The following is an 18,168-nucleotide window of genomic DNA, read 5'->3' on the forward strand; positions in this document are numbered from 1 at the left end:
CATAGCTCTACAGGAATGAGATTTTATGAGCATTTGTCCATGCACATCTTGCTCAGCATAAGTGTTGTTCAGATGGTCGTGAGCAACACACAAACCTGCTACACGTGACAGAGATGCTGTCAACAATCTCAACACAAACCATGCTGTTATTACAGCCATCTGTCTGGTGTCTAAATCTATTTATACAGGCCACCGTGAGAACAACTTACGGTTGATACATTAGACAAGAAAAATGATCAGAAAAGTGTTGGAACGGCAGAAATCATCATCTTTTACAATTAAGAAAAATTCTAAACAAAAACTAGAATTAATCAAATGAAAAATATATGTGTTTGTGTGTTTACATCACCTAGTTGAAACACTTGAATAAGTTAAATCAGTTTTAGTTTTGAAAAAAAATGTCAACTAAATTATTTAAATAAAATTATTTTACATTTTTTAAACCATATTTAGGGCACTGTAAACCAATTTCTTTTGCTAAAATAAAAAACGCAGTGTTCAAGATAAAAAATATATATATATTTTTTCAAATATTTAATTTTATAATAATTATATATATATAATATGTTTTAAAAAATATGTAAATGTGTACATTTATTTTTTTACAATGTGTTTACAAAAAAAATTATGTATATATATATATAGCCTACATATATATGTATATATATATGAGAAAATCCCCTAAAATCTTCATGCAACCTGCTGAAAAATCTTTTTTTATTACAAACATTAATTTAAGGTCACAGCAGGTTCAGCTGTGGTTCCTGGAAAGCAACAGGTTTGAGAAACGCAGCGCTTGCACTCTCTGCTGGACACAGTCAAGAGCAATGCTCAGCTCACTGCATTTCCAATCATTTGATTCACAGTGAAGCTTCAACAGGAGCAGATGAAAGAGTCTCGTCAAGTCAAACATTTTCTGCTAAAAATCTAGAAAATCTAAAACGACACACTTATACTCAAATTTAATTGGACTTCTTAGTCACTGAGAGTCTTCCTTTCCTTTTCCTTCTCCTGATATACAATGCAGTTATCATCAAAATATAATCAATGTGTTTACAATTTGAAGAAGATATAACAATAGTGTAATGTGGGTTTGTGTACTATATGTTCCTTTCTGTTACTACTCTGTAAAAAAAGAGAGATCTGAGTATTTATACTTTGAAAGTGACATTCTAATTTTCTGTATTGTTACAGTATATCTCAAACAATTAAAAAAAAATTATGCATTTTGCCATATTAAAATTTATAATAAAATAAAATTCTATAGGATACACTACCTTTCAAAGGTTTAGGATCAGTAAATAAAATGTATATATATTTATTTATTTATTTAAAAAAACAGCAAGTAAAGTAAAGGAAAGGAAAGGAAACTATTGGTTAACAGTTTGGAAAAACTAAAGATAAAAAAAAGAAGTCTCCATTTATTTGATCAAAAATACTGTGAAAATTGTAAAATATTAATACAATTTAACAAAGCATTTTTATTTTAGAATATCTGTTCAAAAGATTTTTTTCCTGTGACCAAACCTGAATTTTCAGCATCATTACTCCAGTCACTCCTGATTATTATCAATGTTGAAAACAGTTCAGCTGCTTCATATTTTTGTGGCAACTGTGATTTATTACTATTAATAATTTGGGGGCAAGTAAAATATTTGATTTTTTGTAAAAATACAGCTGCACCTCACACAAATTACGTTTTTACATTATATTATAATAGAAAACACATGTTTTAAACTGTACTAATATTTAAAATGTAAAATAAAAAATATTCAAACACTTTTAAAGAAACAGAACATTCATAACTTGTTTAATACTTCATAATTTTCCCTGTATTTTCTGTATTTCCGATCAAATAAATGCAGCCTTGATGAACAGAATAGACATATTTAAAAAAAACATCACAAATCTTAGCAGTGTATTTCTTGGATGACCTGAAGGTGAGCACATTTTCAACAAAATCTCATTTGTGGCTGAATTATTCCTTGGTTTAGCATTTTGTCCTTTCCATATGTCACATTTCTTTCTATGCAAGTGAATTTATTTCATAGAAACTCATAAGCAGATTTGACAAAAGCAAGATGCTTCAAAATATGAATTTTATGAAACCTTTATTTCTATAAAGGAAAATGTAATATTATAATTTAGCAAAAATAATGGGAATATAATTTTTGATGTGTGCTCTGAACGTTTTGATACAAGTAGTTTATTTTTATTTGTAATTTTATTTGAGATAGTTTTTACTTCCATCCAAATTGACACAACTATATATTAAATCTTCAAAAATAGGCATATATTATATATTCCAGCAATGACATAAAATGGCCTTTATAAATTTTTATTTATATGTGAAAATGCTTTCTTATGTGTATGCTTATCTATAGCTTCTTGAGTTATCTTATTAAATAATTATTTTCCCTAACATTATTTATGATCAAGTTATTCAACCTAATGTACCTAATAATAAAACATTAAATAAAAAATAAAGTAAAACGTAACATAAACATCCTAAAGAGTCTTTAATGCGCGTGTTGTTGTTGTTGTTGTTGTGGTGCTGCGGTCTCTTTAAGCACGCTGTAACGTGACTCCGGGTTTTCTCTTCTCCTCCTCACACACACACACACACACACACACACACACACACAGAAGCAGCTCGGCTCTCCTCGGATCTGCTGACGTGTCTGCCAGCATCATGGCTGCACCGTGTCCCTGTTTTTATTCTGTTTTAATGCTCGTTCTCTGCGCGTGTTTTCCTCCGAGCTGTGCAGACCGGCGCTTCTCGGACCTGAAGCGATGCGCTGACGAGGACTGCAGCAGTGAGTATCACTGCAACTTTGTAGCGGGATGCGGCTGACGTCATAAAGGCCGCGCCGCCGCTCCCGCGGGATACTGTAACTTTGTAACAGATGTAAATAGATTGAGTGAGAAGCGGGGTTCCCTATCATAGGTCACTTCGATGCTGCGGTGACGTCACCACGTATGGGAACACCTCTGGTGTGACGAATGTCTGAAGCCCTATACCATCCCGCCAATCCTATTGGCCAAATGGCGCATAGCACCACCCTGCGCATGCGCGAGCATGATATACCTGGGTGCAGCGCGCCATTTCGCTCAGATTTCATTCCTTCAGGAATAGCGAATCATCTGTGCCCTATCGTCTCGCGTTCTCCAGCGATCTCTTCGAGCAGTGTTAACTCCTCTTCGCGGACGCGATGAGCTTTCGAAAATGTAAGGAGCCATGTACCAGGTACATCACGGCGGGGGACACTCATGACAGGTGCGTAGTATGTCTTGGTTTACATCACGCACAGGCGGCGCTTAGCGGCCTTTCTTCCTGTCCCCATTGTGATGGCCTGCGGCTCAGAGTGCTGCGCTCCAGGGTGGAAGTTTTCTCTAATGTCGCCCTCGAGTCTAACCCCCGTCAGGTCACCTCTGCGACTGCCGAGGCACCGCACGAGGCGAGGGCCTGGGGTGACACGTGCGACATGGATTTTGTGGACAGCGCAGCGCTGGAATATTCTCCACATCGCTCGCTCTCCCCTACCCTGCTGCAGAATAAAACTTATACTGAGCCCGTCGTCTTCTCTAATGAGGATTTACTTCCCACACCGGAGGCATGCACCGCCATCTCCTTCGGTTGTGGACGCTATGACGACGATGTTTTATCCACCGCGGCCTCGGGGTCTGAGGACTTCGCGACCGACACTAGCCCTCTTCCTCCTAGCGGACAGGAGAGGCGTGTTTCCCCCTCCTACAGTGAGCTGTTGGATGTGGTTTCTCGTGCGGTGGGAAAATTGGGGCTAGACTGGGAGGTTGACAAGGCCGAGGCCCAACCTTCTTCCAAGCTGGACGACCGTTTTTTAACCAGTCGGACACCTACACAGCCCCGGAGGCCTTTGCCTTTTTTCCCGGACCTCCACCAGGAGGTTTCGAGGTCCTGGAAACAGCCATTTTCGGCGCGGATTACTAACGCCGCGGCCGCGGATTTCGCCACCGTTTCTGATATGGCGAACCATGGCTATACTATGATGCCCCCGGTGGAAGAGACTCTCGCCGAACACCTTGCGCCTAGTTCGGCCGCGGCTTGGAAGTCTCGCCCCCTTCTTCCTTCGAAGGCGTGTCGAGTCACGTCTAGTTTGGTGGGTAAATCCTACATGGCGGCTGGTCAGGCGGCTGCGTCGCTCCACTCTATGGCGGTCCTTCAGGCCTACCAGGCGGAGTTATTGAAGGAATTGGATGAAGGTGAGGGCATCACACCGGAGGCAGTTAAAGAACTGCGTAGAGCTACGGATTTGGCGCTACGCGCTACCAAACATACCGCTCGTGCAGTGGGCCGTACTATGGCCGGTTTGATTTCGGTTGAGCGCCACCTCTGGCTTAATCTCACCGATATTAAGGAGAAGGATAAATCTTTCCTTATGGATGCCCCTGTCTCCAGGGATGGATTGTTCGGTGAGGCTGTCACGTCAGTAGTGGAGAAGTTCAGGGCAGCGAAACAGCAATCAGCCGCTTTCCGCCAGCTGATTCCCCGCAGACCCAGGGAGGTCGAACGCCGGCAAGCGCCCGCGCGTTCTCGCTCAACCTCCTCTCACCGCCAGCGAGCAGCCTCTCGAGAGGAACCCACACCCATGGCGCCTCCTCGTAAGGACTGGGGCCCTAGGGTTTTTCCTCCGGCGCACCAGCGTCAACGTAAGCGTTTGAACCTGACCTCGACGGCTAAAGCCTCTCGTTCTCGGGTGCCGAATAGCAGCTCCTGATCTTTCTGCTGCTTGCCAGGGACTGTGCCCTCCGCTAGAGAGCGCTGTCGGACCGCTTTCGCGCATCCCACACTCTCATTGCAGTCCCCATGCTCAAACATTGATTGTCTCGCCGCTAACAGCGCCTCGAGCAACATTGGATCGAGCTGTAATGACAGACGCTCCCTCAGACACTCTGCGCAATCCTGCTTTCGGAGTTCGAGGGACGACTCAAGGACCCTACACAAACGGCCCGTTTATGACGGCTCATACAGCCGCCGCTTTTTCGCTAGCGGCAGAGCCCGATGTTCCATCTGTTGGCCTAATTCCTGCCGTGGACACGCTTCAGGATTATACTCAACGGAACGCAACGACTCCGGCGCATACGCTTCCCCGGTGCACGAACACCACGGGTTTTTCGTGTCCGGTCGTTTTAACGCGTATGACGGCGTTGCTGGGAGCGGAAGCTTTGAAACCGTTAATATTGTTTCGGGCCGCGTGGGAACGCTTGCCCGGCATTCCTCAATGGGTGTTACGCACGGTTTGTCACGGATACACCATTCAGTTTCGGAAAGGCCCGCCTCCTTTCCGCGGAATTCTTCCCACTACGGTGAAGTCTACGGAAATGGCGGTGCTGCGACAAGAAATGTCAGCTCTGCTGAGCAAAGGGGCTATAGAAGAAGTACACCCCTCTCAGATGGAGACAGGTTTTTACAGCCGTTATTTCGTGGTACCGAAAAAAGACGGCGGGTTACGACCCATTCTGGATTTACGCCGTCTGAATCTTGCACTCAGACCGAGCAAATTCAAGATGTTGACGGTGAAAAATATTCTGTCTCAGATCCGACCAAGCGATTGGTTTATTACGATCGATCTGAAGGATGCGTATTTCCATATTCAGATCGTCAAGAGACACAGGAAGTTCCTCAGATTCGCTTTAGAGGGCAAAGCGTATCAGTACCGCGTTCTTCCCTTTGGCTTGGCTTTAGCGCCCCGTACGTTCTCAAAGTGCATGGACGCAGCTCTGGCCCCGTTGCGGCTCCAGGGCGTTCGTGTGTTGAACTATTTGGACGATTGGCTGGTGATAGCGCAATCGCGGACTCAAGCACACTCTCACCGAGATCTTGTGCTGAATCATTTAAACAGCCTGGGCTTACGAACAAATTTCAAGAAGAGTGTTTTAACTCCCTCTCAACGGATAACTTTTCTTGGAATAGATCTAGACTCTCGCGCGATGACAGCGAAGCTTTCTCTCCCGCGCGCTCAGTCGATTGCGTCATGCGTGCGGCACTTCAAAGCGGGTCGCACGGTGACGGTGAGATTGTGCCTCAGGCTCTTGGGTCTAATGGCAGCAGCATCCCCCGTGATTCGTCTGGGATTGCTTCAAATGCGCCCTTTTCAGTGGTGGACAAAAAGGCGGAATATTTCACCCCGTTGTCTCCCGCATCGCACGATTTCGGTGACACGGCGGTGTGTGATGTCGCTGAAAATTTGGATGTCAACCGAATTTCTCCTGTCAGGAGTTCGATTGGGAATTTATGCTTTCCGAGAGACTGTCACGACGGACGCGTCTTTGACTGGTTGGGGAGCTGTGTGTCGAGGGCGACCAGCCCACGGAGTGTGGACAGCGGCTCAGCGCGGCTGGCATATAAACAGACTGGAATTACTGGCAGTTTTTCTGGCTCTCCAGTATTTCTCGGATCTGCTGATCGGCCGTCATGTGCTACTCAGATCAGACAACACAGCGGTTGTGTCTTATCTGAACCATCAAGGAGGATTGCGCTCTCGCCCCCTGTGCAGGCTGGCGAGGCGTGTTCTTCTGTGGTCTCGGGACAAGTTTCTCTCGATCCGGGCCATTCATGTCCCCGGACGATTGAATTTCGGAGCGGATCTGCTATCCAGACAGGCTCTGGAACAGGGAGAATGGCGATTACACCCCCAGACGGTGGATCTTTTATGGCGGATATTCGGCAAAGCGAAAGTGGATTTATTCGCATCGAGCATGACTACGCATTGCCCGCTATGGTTCTCCCTACGCTCCCCATCGCCCCTGGGCGTGGATGCGTTAGCTCACAGCTGGCCCAAGACCAGTCTGTATGCTTTTCCTCCGATTCGTTTGATCCCAGCGGTATTATGCAGATTACGCCGGGACAGAGTGGAACAGCTGCTGCTGGTGGCTCCGCGATGGCACACGCAGCCGTGGTTTGCGGATCTGATCAGTCTGCTAGCGGGCTCTCCGTGGGAGATTCCCATCAGACAGGATTTATTATCACAAGCACAGGGGCTGATTTGGCACCCGAGGCCAGATCTGTGGAAACTGTGGGCGTGGCCACTGAGCGGAGTGCGTTAGTATGTCCCGGTCTTTCTGCTGAAACTACTGAGACTATATTGAGTTCTAGAGCAGCTTCTACGAGACGCTTATATGCTTTCAAGTGGAGACTGTTTACAGCCTGGTGTGGTAATCATAATGTGGATCCAGTTTACTGCCCAGTGGCTTCAGTGCTGGAGTTCCTCCAGGAGCGTTTCTCGGATGGCGTTACACCAGCCACTTTAAAGGTTTACGTGGCAGCCATTTCAGCTTACCACGAATGCATAGGCGGTGCCTCTGTGGGGCGTCATCCATTAGTTTCTCGTTTCATACAGGGTGCGCGACGGCTGAGGCCTTTCCGCCCTGTGCGAGTTCCTTCATGGGATTTATCCATTGTGTTGTTAGGTTTATCAGGGCATCCGTTTGAGCCCTTGGAGACCGTATCGGATAAAATCCTGACATTGAAGACACTTCTTCTCATGGCTTTATCCTCCCTCAAGAGAGTTGGGGATTTACAGGCTCTTTCTGTTTCACCCTCATGCATGGAATTTGCACCAGGCTCTGTGAAGGTGCTGCTGCGGCCCAGGCCTAACTATGTTCCTAAGGTCGCATCTAACCCTTTTCGCTTTCAGCAAGTGGTTCTGGAAGCTTTTTCGCCTGCCGAGGCCGGGTCAGGAGATCTAAGTCTTTGCCCTGTGAGAGCTTTAAAGACTTATGTGGATCGCACAGCTCCTTGGCGTGGTTCTGACCAGCTGTTTGTCTGCTTTGGACATAAAAGTAAGGGCCATGCAGTTACAAAACAGCGCATGTCCCATTGGCTGGTGGAGGCGATTTCTTTGGCCTATGAGGCGCGCGGACTCGCTTCGCCCTTAGGGGTTAAGGCTCATTCCACTCGAGCTGTAGCTTCTTCTCAAGCTTTTCTCAGTGGCTCTTCTATGGATGATATCTGTGCTGCGGCAGGATGGTCCTCACCGAGCACTTTTATCAAATCCTACAGTCTGGATGTGAGGATGGCCCCTGGCTCCCGGGTTCTCTCCGCTTGAGCAGTTGCTTCCTCGGATCTCAGTTATCAGGTACGTCAGGCGTTTTGGTATATCGTTCCCATACGTGGTGACGTCACCGCAGCATCGAAGTGACCTATGATAGGGAACATCTCGGTTACGTATGTAACCTTGGTTCCCTGAATAGGGAACGAGATGCTGCGGTTCTGGCCGTTCCGTACCTTGATAACTCTTCATCTTCAGTCATGAAATCTGAGCGAAATGGCGCGCTGCACCCAGGTATATCATGCTCGCGCATGCGCAGGGTGGTGCTATGCGCCATTTGGCCAATAGGATTGGCGGGATGGTATAGGGCTTCAGACATTCGTCACACCAGAGGTGTTCCCATACGTGGTGACGTCACCGCAGCATCTCGTTCCCTATTCAGGGAACCAAGGTTACATACGTAACCGAGATGTTTTGTACTGAAGATGTGAAGATCCTGTGTGAAGATCCTGAGCTCAGTTTAGCCAGTCGAGCTAACCACATCTACGCACTGTACACTCAGTCTGGTTCTTTGACCCAGTCCATGCATGTTTCATGCATTTAATATGTTACTATCACACGCTGAAACGCTTAATAACGTTAAATATAAGGCGTGGCTGTATGTCAGCACGTGAAACTGACCGATTGCTTGATTAGGAAGGTTGTTATTTACAAACTCCCTGCGAAACCTGATTCGATTGAGATGAATTATGCTGAGCTGTTGTTGACAAGATAGTTTTACTCGACATTCAGAGTGTAATGAACAAAAACAGATGTATTGTCAATATATGCACAATGCAGATATCTGCTATATTGAATTGCAGTTTCAATCACATTTCATTTTTAATGTACAATTCAGACAAAATACAAGTTGTAAAATGTTGTTGAAAGTTGTGTATATATATTGTTCTTACTAGAACTTTAATTAAAAACTAATATAAAAAAAAAAAAAAAAAAACATCAGATATATTGTCTTTTAAAATATAAAAACTTTATTTTATAATGCAACTTAATTTAGTTAACAATTTATTAGCATTTTAATATATTTTTCCGGTTAAAATGACTAAAATTCTACAGTAAATAATATAATCATTCCCAATCCCTCTTTCTTCAGATTATGTATTTGCAATAAAAAAATTTTTAATTTTTACTTGTAGCAGCACTGTATGTGAATTTATGTTATCATTAAATGGTTAAAAAAATGCATGCTGTACTGTACTGTACACACAATTTTTTTTCATGCAACCTGATTGGGTGAATCTCACAAAACCTGTCCATAAATATCCAGATCATGTTGTGGTTCAAAATAATTAGTAAGAAATTAAATATATTTTGCATAAAACACAAATGCTAATTTAGGACCCTTATGATTTGTTGCATTATCCCTGTAATATGCTTTATATTTAATATAAATTACAATTAATTAATCACAATGTTTTTTTTTTTAATTCCATATTGCATTCGATTAAAGAATTTAAAATCCACATTGTAACAATTTTCATGCAACTTTCATGCAGAACAAGGTTTTGTTAACTTAAAGTGGATGTACAGTACATGGTAAGCTTTCATAATCAAACATGAAGTGAGTAGTTTTCATCCTAAAGTGTTTTTGTGTCTCTTTAGTGCTTCTCTGCCGAGGGAAGGCTGCCAAGGATTTCACAGGGCCGGACTGTCGGTTTCTCTCTTTTAAGAAAGGAGAGACGATATATGTATATTATAAACTCTCAGGGCAGACATCAGACCTGTGGGCTGCTAGTGTAAGTAATGAATGATTGATAATTTGGTCGTTATGGGTGTTACTGATGATGTACTCAGTATTTGATGCATGCATGAATCTTCAACAGCAGAGAAATGTGTTTAAGGAATATTTCACACCTCTGCAGTGAATGGGTGCCGTCAGAATGAGAGACCAAACAGTTTATAAAAACATCACAATAATCCACAGCACTTCACTCCATCAGTTAACATCTTGTGAAGTCAAAAGAAACAAATTCATCATTACAGTCATTTCAAACCATAATATCCATAATCCATAATAACATTTCCTCCAGTGATAAAAGTAATCTGGTCTGAATCAGGAGAGAAATCCACACAGATCAAGCAGCGTCTACAAGACAAAACAGTCCAGAACCGTTTTAAACAGATATGTGGGTGGATTTTGATGTGAAGGACAACAGACAAGGTTTTTTTTTAAACCAGAGAAAGCATCCTATGAACCCATAGTGTGTTAAAAGGTGCTTATACTGTAGCACAAAAAGTAATTTTTTTTTTGTCTCTCTCTTCGTCTGTTTGCATAGGTCGGAAACAACTTTGGTTATTTCCCAAAGGACTATCTTATTATAAATCATATATATTCTGAAAAAGAATTGGAGGTACCCACAGAGGTATGTTGATGTGGTTAATATTAACTTATGCTTGGTTATTTTTTTGAGGAGTCATTTCGTTAACATGAATCTTTCTTTCCCTTTTCAGGAAACAGATTTTGTTTGCTTTGAGACTGGTCTTGATCAGTTTGAAAGCTATGACATAGATGTGTTATTAGGCAGCACATTGTTGCTAGAAAATGAGAATTCAACAGAAGAATCGAAAGAACCAGCTCAGGATGAAGATGCATCTCAAATGACAACAACAGAATCAGTGGAACCTCCTGAATCAAAGTCGGTAGATTCAGAATCAGAATCACTTCTTGATTCTGAGTCAGTAGATTCAGAATCATTTCATGAATTTGAGCCAGAAGATTCTGAATCTACATTGCTTCTAGAATCCCATTCAGTAGATTCAGAACCAACATTGATATTTGACACGGAGTCAGTAGATTCAGAATCATTTCATGAATCAGAGTCAGTAGATTCTGAATCGACATCAATTCCTGAATCGCAGTCAGTAGATTCAGAATCAAAATCACTTCTAGAATCAAATTCAGTAGAATCAGATTCACTTCTAGAATTAAAGTCAGTCGATTCAGAGTCAACATCGCTTCTTGAATCCAAGTCAGTAGATTCAGAATCAACATTGTTTCTCGGATCGAAGTCAGTAGATTCAAAGTTAAAATCACTTAATGAATCAGAGTCAATCGAGCCTGAATCAACATTGCTTTTTGAATCAGATTCAGTAGATTTAGAATCAAAATCACTTCTAGAATCAAATTCAGTAGAATCCGAATCACTTCATGAACCACAGTCAATCGATTCTGAATCAACATCGATACTTGAATCAGAGTCAGTGGATTCAGAATCAAAATCACTTCTAGAATCAAATTCAGTAGATTCAGAATCAGAATCACTCCATGAATCAAAATCAGTCAATTCAGAATCGACATTGCTTCTTGAATCTAAGGCAGATGATTCAGAATCTGTAGAAGCTCCTGAAATTGAGACATTACAAAAATCTACTGAAGATGATTCTGACGGCTTTCAGCCAGAGATCGATGTTTCATCAGAACCAGCGTCTGAATTTAAAGATGCACAAACAGAAGAGACTGAAGGGATTTCAATAAGCCAAGATGCTGAGGTCATTTCAGAGGATGCAAAACCCGATCTGTTAGATCCTGACGCACAAGATATAGATTATTCTGAGCTTTTGCACAACCAAAGTGATTCTGATTTTGAGCCACTTGAAACACAAACAGCAGGTTTAGATGAAGTACATGAAGAAGCTGCTAAAACAGGGCTAAGTGATAAAGACATACCACTACAAACACCAGAGAAAACACTCGAGGATGAGGACAGGTCAGGCTTTAAAGATGCTTTCAAAACAGACCATGAAGGTGTAACACAAGCGAATGAATCGCTTCAGGAACTCACAGAAGAAGTTGAAGAACAAGCTGGTCTTGAGGGCACTCGTGCACAAAGTGATTTTGAAGAACTGGCTGATGCAGATGAAGCCGTTGACGTCAAAATCCCAGAATCTTCTCCAAACGCTAAAACCGCTTCGGATATGAGTCAAGACGTCCCATCTGAACCAGCATTGGAAACGGAGTCTGCCAAGGCATTAAATATAAGTGAAATCACTAAGGAAGACAATCAAGAGGAGTTAGACGTTGTAGACGTTCTTCAGAAGGCCATCTTGAGCCAGAATGAAAATGCAAACGATCCTCAGGATGCAGTTACGAAGAATAGCGAAAAAGTGAGTGAATCTAATGGCAGGGATGAGAAGTTAAAGGAGGAACTTGTTACAGAAAGCTCAGAAACTCTACCTCCAATTGCCCAAATAGATGAACAGATTGATAACGTGAAGAACGAACTCTTGGATCTACTGAAAAACACACTGGAAGATGACTTGAATGAAGAGCTTTTAGAAGACGAAAATGCTCTTCTTTCTTCTAAAGCTCAGCTCACAGAAGACATACATGAACTTGAAGAAAACCAACAACCTGAAGGCGATCAGTGGGTTGAATCCCAACAAAGCGCAAACATTACAAAACAAGATGAAAGCGGAGAAATTCATCTTCCTCCCGAGGAGCCCGAATACAGCGATGACGTGCTGAGGCTCACGATCTTACGGGATCACCTGAAGGACGAGGAGATGGAGCACATGCAGAAGTATTTAGAACTGAAGAACCTGTTCAAAATCGAAGCCATGTTTTCAGATCTAGATCTGGAGATGAAGTCCGCGAGAGAGCTGCAGACGGACACGGAGGAGATCGAGCGAACGCTGGACCAGATCATGGAGGTCTCGGAGAACTCGATACTCGATGCCACAGAGGACATATTCAAGGAAAGAGACCAGGAAAATCAGGAACACGGACAGCAGAAGGAACCGGAAACGTACGATGTTGAAGCTGCCATCTTAGACGCTTTCCAAGAGATCATTTTCTCGTTACGACAGAAATATTCAGCAGCCAGTGACAGCGCACCGTTGGTCGAAGAAGAGCATCTCGCTTCTGAAACAGGTCGGTTTAGCAGCAAGGTGCTTGCATTTCCAAACTAATTATATGCATTTGCCTTTTTCAATGCATCATTTCAGGTTTGACCTAGAATCAGATACTGTTTGCGTTGTTTTAACCCTTTAAAATCTACTGCATCACATTTGATGCATGCATTTCTAAAGCCTCTAAATTAACGTTGCTGTTTAACCAGTTGCACACAATCTCGTTTGATTGATTACTTTAGATTTTGTAGCAAGTAGAAGTTAAGCATAATTGTACAAAAAAAAAAAACTAATATCGTGGAATATTATTACTATTTTAAAATATAATTTATTCCTGTGATGCAAACTGTATTTTCAGCTCGAGCTTCAAGTGTCTTTTTAATGTCAAATCTTTCCTGATTTTATAAGTAAACACTAACTAGACCTGGAGTAAACGCAGCTTTCACTAAATTTTTTTTAGAAAAATAAATGAGTATCAAATATGATCATCAGGCATTTAAGGAACGTTTATTTGTTCTTCTCTCTATCATCATTGGATTGCATTGCATCATATGTTTTTATCATTTGAATTTCATTTTACTAAGACATATTTACTGGAGATACAGACTGATATTTATATCTTCTGTACTGCTATAAAGATCTTACATTACAAACATCGGATTTTAATCACTTTTTGTGATTAAATAAATATCAGCATTTGAACCCAAATGTGTATTTGTGCTCATTTTGGGCTTGTAAATAAAATTGCATTTTTTTTTTTTCGTATAAGAGCCATAAAAGCCTGATGTATGAAATGATACTCAAAAAAAAAAAAAAAAAAGTATACGCACATTTTCTTTTTAATTTATTGTCTAAGGGTTTAATAAACCGTTCCATTTTTTCAAATGTCAGGGTTAATGTTTTCTTACAGATATTTGTTTAATGCGCTTTATCTTCCCAGATGAAACAATGGACTCTGAAGAGGTGAATGGTTTGGACCGTAACCTCAAAATGACCGAACCACATCAGAGTCCCGCGATGCATGAGGAGCCGAACGAATCTGAAGTGATTCTGAATCCTGAATTAAATGTGAACAGAGACCTGTCTCACAGTAAAGACGTGGGTCTCCAGGAGGATGGGGGCCATTTCAACAGAAATCAAGACGTTCAGACGGAGATCCAGAAGGGACCTCGTGCTATTTTAGAGAACCCAGTGGACATGGGCTTTCACTTTGAAGTGGATCCATCCTCAGGTGCGTCAGTGTTTTTGAATAATTCATGTAGCATGTATTGAGCTAAAAGAGTTGTTTCTGTCTCCAGGTTCACTGGAGTCTCCGAGCGTCTCTGATTTCGGCGACACTGAAGCAAGCGGCGTTTCCTCCAGCTCATCGACTGCTGACGAACTTTGGGCTTCAGTGCTCCTCATCAAAGAATATCTGGGAGTTTATGGAGAAATTGTGAGTAAGACCATATTTTTAAGATTCTAGCCACACAGCGTTTGTGTCGTCCAGTTCTCTGCATTGCTGTGTTAGACGCTATGGGAGATAAAACTAGTCTTTATTCCAGATTATCAAACTCTGACTTAAACGGACTTTAAAGAAATGTTGATTTGAGCAAGCGTGTTTGGTGTTTCAGAAGCGAAATGCATGATATTCCTTCCATCATTCAGTCAGCAGATGAGTATTATATCCATGCAGTAGTTGTGTAATAATGACACAATGGCTGTATTTTGAGCTCGTATAGAGTAATTCTGCTAACCTAGTGAGTTAAGTCTATTAAGGATCGTATAAATGATTTAAACGGAGTTGAAAGTGTTTATTCTATGGGCTTCAGGGGACTGGGTTTCATCCTAGGGTTGTGTTTTTGTTGCATGTGGCTGGTGCTGATCAGATTCAGTGCTTAAAAAGCTTTAGATTTGACAATATAAGTCTAAAATTGATCTGAAAGAGTCACAGGTTTGACTTCCAGGGCTTCTATCTAAACCTGACAGACGGTGAAAACATTGTTTCTAAAACAGGATAAAGTAGTAAAGTAATTGTGACTTTCTTTTCTCAGAATTGTGGGGTATAAAGTCAGATTTGTCAAATATAAAGAGATGTAAGGTTAGAATTGTGTGATATAAAGTAACATTAGCCTTTCTTTAAGCTGTGTTGAAAACAAACAGACAAAAAAACAGGATTTTAATATAAAACTCAAATTTTAAAATGTGCATTCCATGGTGAAAAAAAAACAGAATAGAGGAATGAAACTCAGAAATTCTGCGAATTAAAAAAAAAGTGTGTGGAATATAATTGCTAGAATAAAAGTCAGATTGTGAGAGGAAAGGTTGTAATCAACTTTATTTTTTTATCCGTTTTGAAGAAAAAAATATTAATTTTGAAATAAAAAATTTAGTATTTGTGAGAAAAATTCTGAACTCTAAACTTATACCTCGTAATTCAGAGTCTATCGCTCAGAATTGTGGAAAAAGTCAGAATAGTGAGCTATAACTCGCTAAAAGTGGGACCTGTGTGAGAAAAAGTTTAAAATTAAAGACGATTTAAAATTTGTGTTCCATGTTGGAAACAAAATAACAGCGGAACGTAAACTCGGAACTCTGAGAAAAAAAGTGAGAATTCTGAGTTTAAATTGTGAAATCAGAATAATTGTGAATTTAGAATTGCTAGAATAAAAGTCAGATTGGTAGAAAATGTTGCAATGACCTTTTTTGACTTGATGAAAATACGCTTCAGTGGAAATCAAGTATATTTGTAGTAATTTCACGTGTTTCTGTGGGGATCAGCTGATCAGGGCTCTTCCGGAGGAATCCACGGTCCTCGGCGTCCCCTGGGAGCCGCTGGTGGTTACAGCCGTGTGTGGTACCTTTACAGTACTGATGTTCTTCTGGAGGACGCTTCTCGCTGTAAGAATCACCTTGAGATCAATTTTATCATTCTTTTGAGATCGCATCAGTCTAAATCAGTCGTTCAACTCTTCTCTCCTCCTCTAGATCAAAGGCAGAAGCTATCAGTGTAAGTCAACCTCTTTATGATGGAGAGATCAGCTAAATATACATTTGATCTCAAAGATGCACCGTGGCAGATTTATTCATTTAGAAATAAGATGATCTTTGGTTTGTGTGTATCAGATAATCACATGCAGCAGTACTCATAATTTATCGAATATTTAATGCACTGGATTATTAATATAAAAATAGGCATTATTGCATCATATAATATGAAAACAAGTTCCATCCATCCATCCATCATCTTCCGCTTATCCGGGGCCGGGTCGCGGGGGCAACAGTCTAAGCAGAGACGCCCAGACTTCCTTCTCCCTAGCCACTTCCTCCAGCTCTTCCGGGGGGACCCCGAGGCGTTCCCAGGCCAGCCGGGAGACATAGTCCCTCCAGCGTGTCCTAGGTCTTCCCCGGGGCCTCCTCCCGGTGAGACGTGCCTGGAACACCTCCCTGGGAAGGCGTCCAGGAGGCATCCGAAATAGATGCCCGAGCCACCTCAGCTGGCTCCTCTCGATGTGGAGGAGCAACGGCTCTACTCTGAGCTCCTCCCGAGTGACCGAGCTTCTCACCCTATCTCTAAGGGAGCGCCCAGCCACCCGACGGAGAAAGCTCATTTCGGCCACCTGTATCCGGGAACTTGTCCTTTCGGTCATGACCCACAGCTCATGACCATAGGTGAGAGTAGGAACGTAGATTGACCGGTAAATCGAGAGCTTTGCCTTACAGCTCAGCTCCTTCTTCACCACGACAGACCGGTACAGCGACCGCATTACTGCAGAAGCTGCACCGATCCGTCTGTCAATCTCACGTTCCATCCTTCCCTCACTCGTGAACAAGACTCCAAGATACCTGAACTCCTCCACTTGAGGCAGGAACTCTCCACCAACCTGAAGTGGGCAATCCACCCTTTTCCGACTGAGAACCATGGCCTCGGACTTGGAGGTGCTGATTCTCATCCCAGCCGATTCACACTCGGCTGCAAACCGTCCCAATGCACACTGAAGGTCCTGGTCTGAGGATGCCAACACGACAACATCATCCGCAAAAAGCAGCGACGAAATCGTATGGTCCCCAAACCGGACACTCTCCGGCCCTTGGCTGCGCCTAGAAATTCTGTCCATAAAAATTATGAACAGAATCGGTGACAAAGGGCAGCCCTGCCGGAGTCCAACATGCACCGGGAACAGGTCTGACTTACTGCCGGCAATGCGAACCAAGCTCTTGCTCCGGTCGTACAGGGGACCGAACAGCCCTAAGTAGGGAGCCGCCGACCCCATACTCCCGGAGCACCCTCCACAGGATGTCGCGAGGAACACGGTCGAATGCCTTCTCCAAGTCCACAAAACACATGTGGACTGGTTGGGCAAACTCCCATGAACCCTCCAGCACCCTGGAAAGGGTATAGAGCTGGTCCAGTGTTCCACGACCGGGACGAAAACCACACTGTTCCTCCTGGATCCGAGGTTCCACTATCGGCCGAATTCTCCTCTCCAGTACCCTGGCATAGACTTTTCCAGGGAGGCTGAGAAGTGTGATCCCCCTATAGTTGGAACACACTCTCCGGTCCCCCTTCTTGAAAAGAGGGACCACCACCCCGGTCTGCCAGTCCAGAGGTACTGTCCCCAACCGCCATGCGATGTTGCAGAGGCGTGCCAGCCAAGACAGCCCCACAACATCCAGAGACTTGAGGTACTCGGGGCGGATCTCGTCCACCCCCGGTGCCTTGCCACCGAGGAGCTTTTTAACTACCTCGATGACTTCAGCCCGGGTGATGGACGAGTGCCCCTCCGAGTCCCCAGCCACTGCTTCCTCAACGGAACACAAGTCGGTGGGATTGAGAAGATCCTCGAAGTATTCCTTCCACCGCCCGACGATATCCCCAGTTGAGGTCAACAGGTGCCCATCTCTACTGTAAACAGTGTTGGTAGGGCACTGCTTCCCCCTCCTGAGGCGTCGAACAGTTTGCCAGAATCTCTTCGAGGCCAACCGATAGTCCTTCTCCATGGCCTCACCGAACTCCTCCCAGGCCCGAGTTTTTGCCTCCACGACTACCCGGGCTGCAGTCCGCTTGGCCTGCCGGTACCTGTCAGCTGCCTCCGGAGTCCCACAAGCCATCCAGGCCCGATAGAACTCCTTCTTCAGCTTGACAGCATCCCTTACTTCCGGTGTCCACCACCGGGTTCGGGGATTGCCGCCTCGACAGGCACCGGAGACCTTACGGCCACAGCTCCGATCAGCCGCAGCGACAATGGAG

The 18,168-nt window shown here is 43.4% G+C and overlaps 1 protein-coding gene across 1 annotated transcript in view; it reads left to right on the top strand.

Moving 5' to 3' along the window:
• The first annotated feature begins 2,608 nt into the window (after positions 1–2,608).
• Positions 2,609–18,168, top strand: part of LOC113068525 (transport and Golgi organization protein 1 homolog) — a 29,261-nt gene continuing 13,701 nt past the window's right edge. Inside the window, exons 1-8 of the mRNA XM_026241258.1 lie at positions 2,609–2,816; positions 9,693–9,826; positions 10,367–10,453; positions 10,542–12,960; positions 13,879–14,169; positions 14,237–14,373; positions 15,699–15,818; positions 15,906–15,927. Of these exons, the coding sequence (XP_026097043.1) occupies positions 2,693–2,816; positions 9,693–9,826; positions 10,367–10,453; positions 10,542–12,960; positions 13,879–14,169; positions 14,237–14,373; positions 15,699–15,818; positions 15,906–15,927 (3,334 nt within the window). The 5' untranslated portion in view covers positions 2,609–2,692. The remainder of the gene's footprint in view (positions 2,817–9,692; positions 9,827–10,366; positions 10,454–10,541; positions 12,961–13,878; positions 14,170–14,236; positions 14,374–15,698; positions 15,819–15,905; positions 15,928–18,168) is intronic.

Source organism: Carassius auratus, linkage group LG45M (assembly GCF_003368295.1).
Source record: "Carassius auratus strain Wakin linkage group LG45M, ASM336829v1, whole genome shotgun sequence".
Classification (NCBI taxonomy): Eukaryota; Metazoa; Chordata; class Actinopteri; order Cypriniformes; family Cyprinidae; genus Carassius; species Carassius auratus.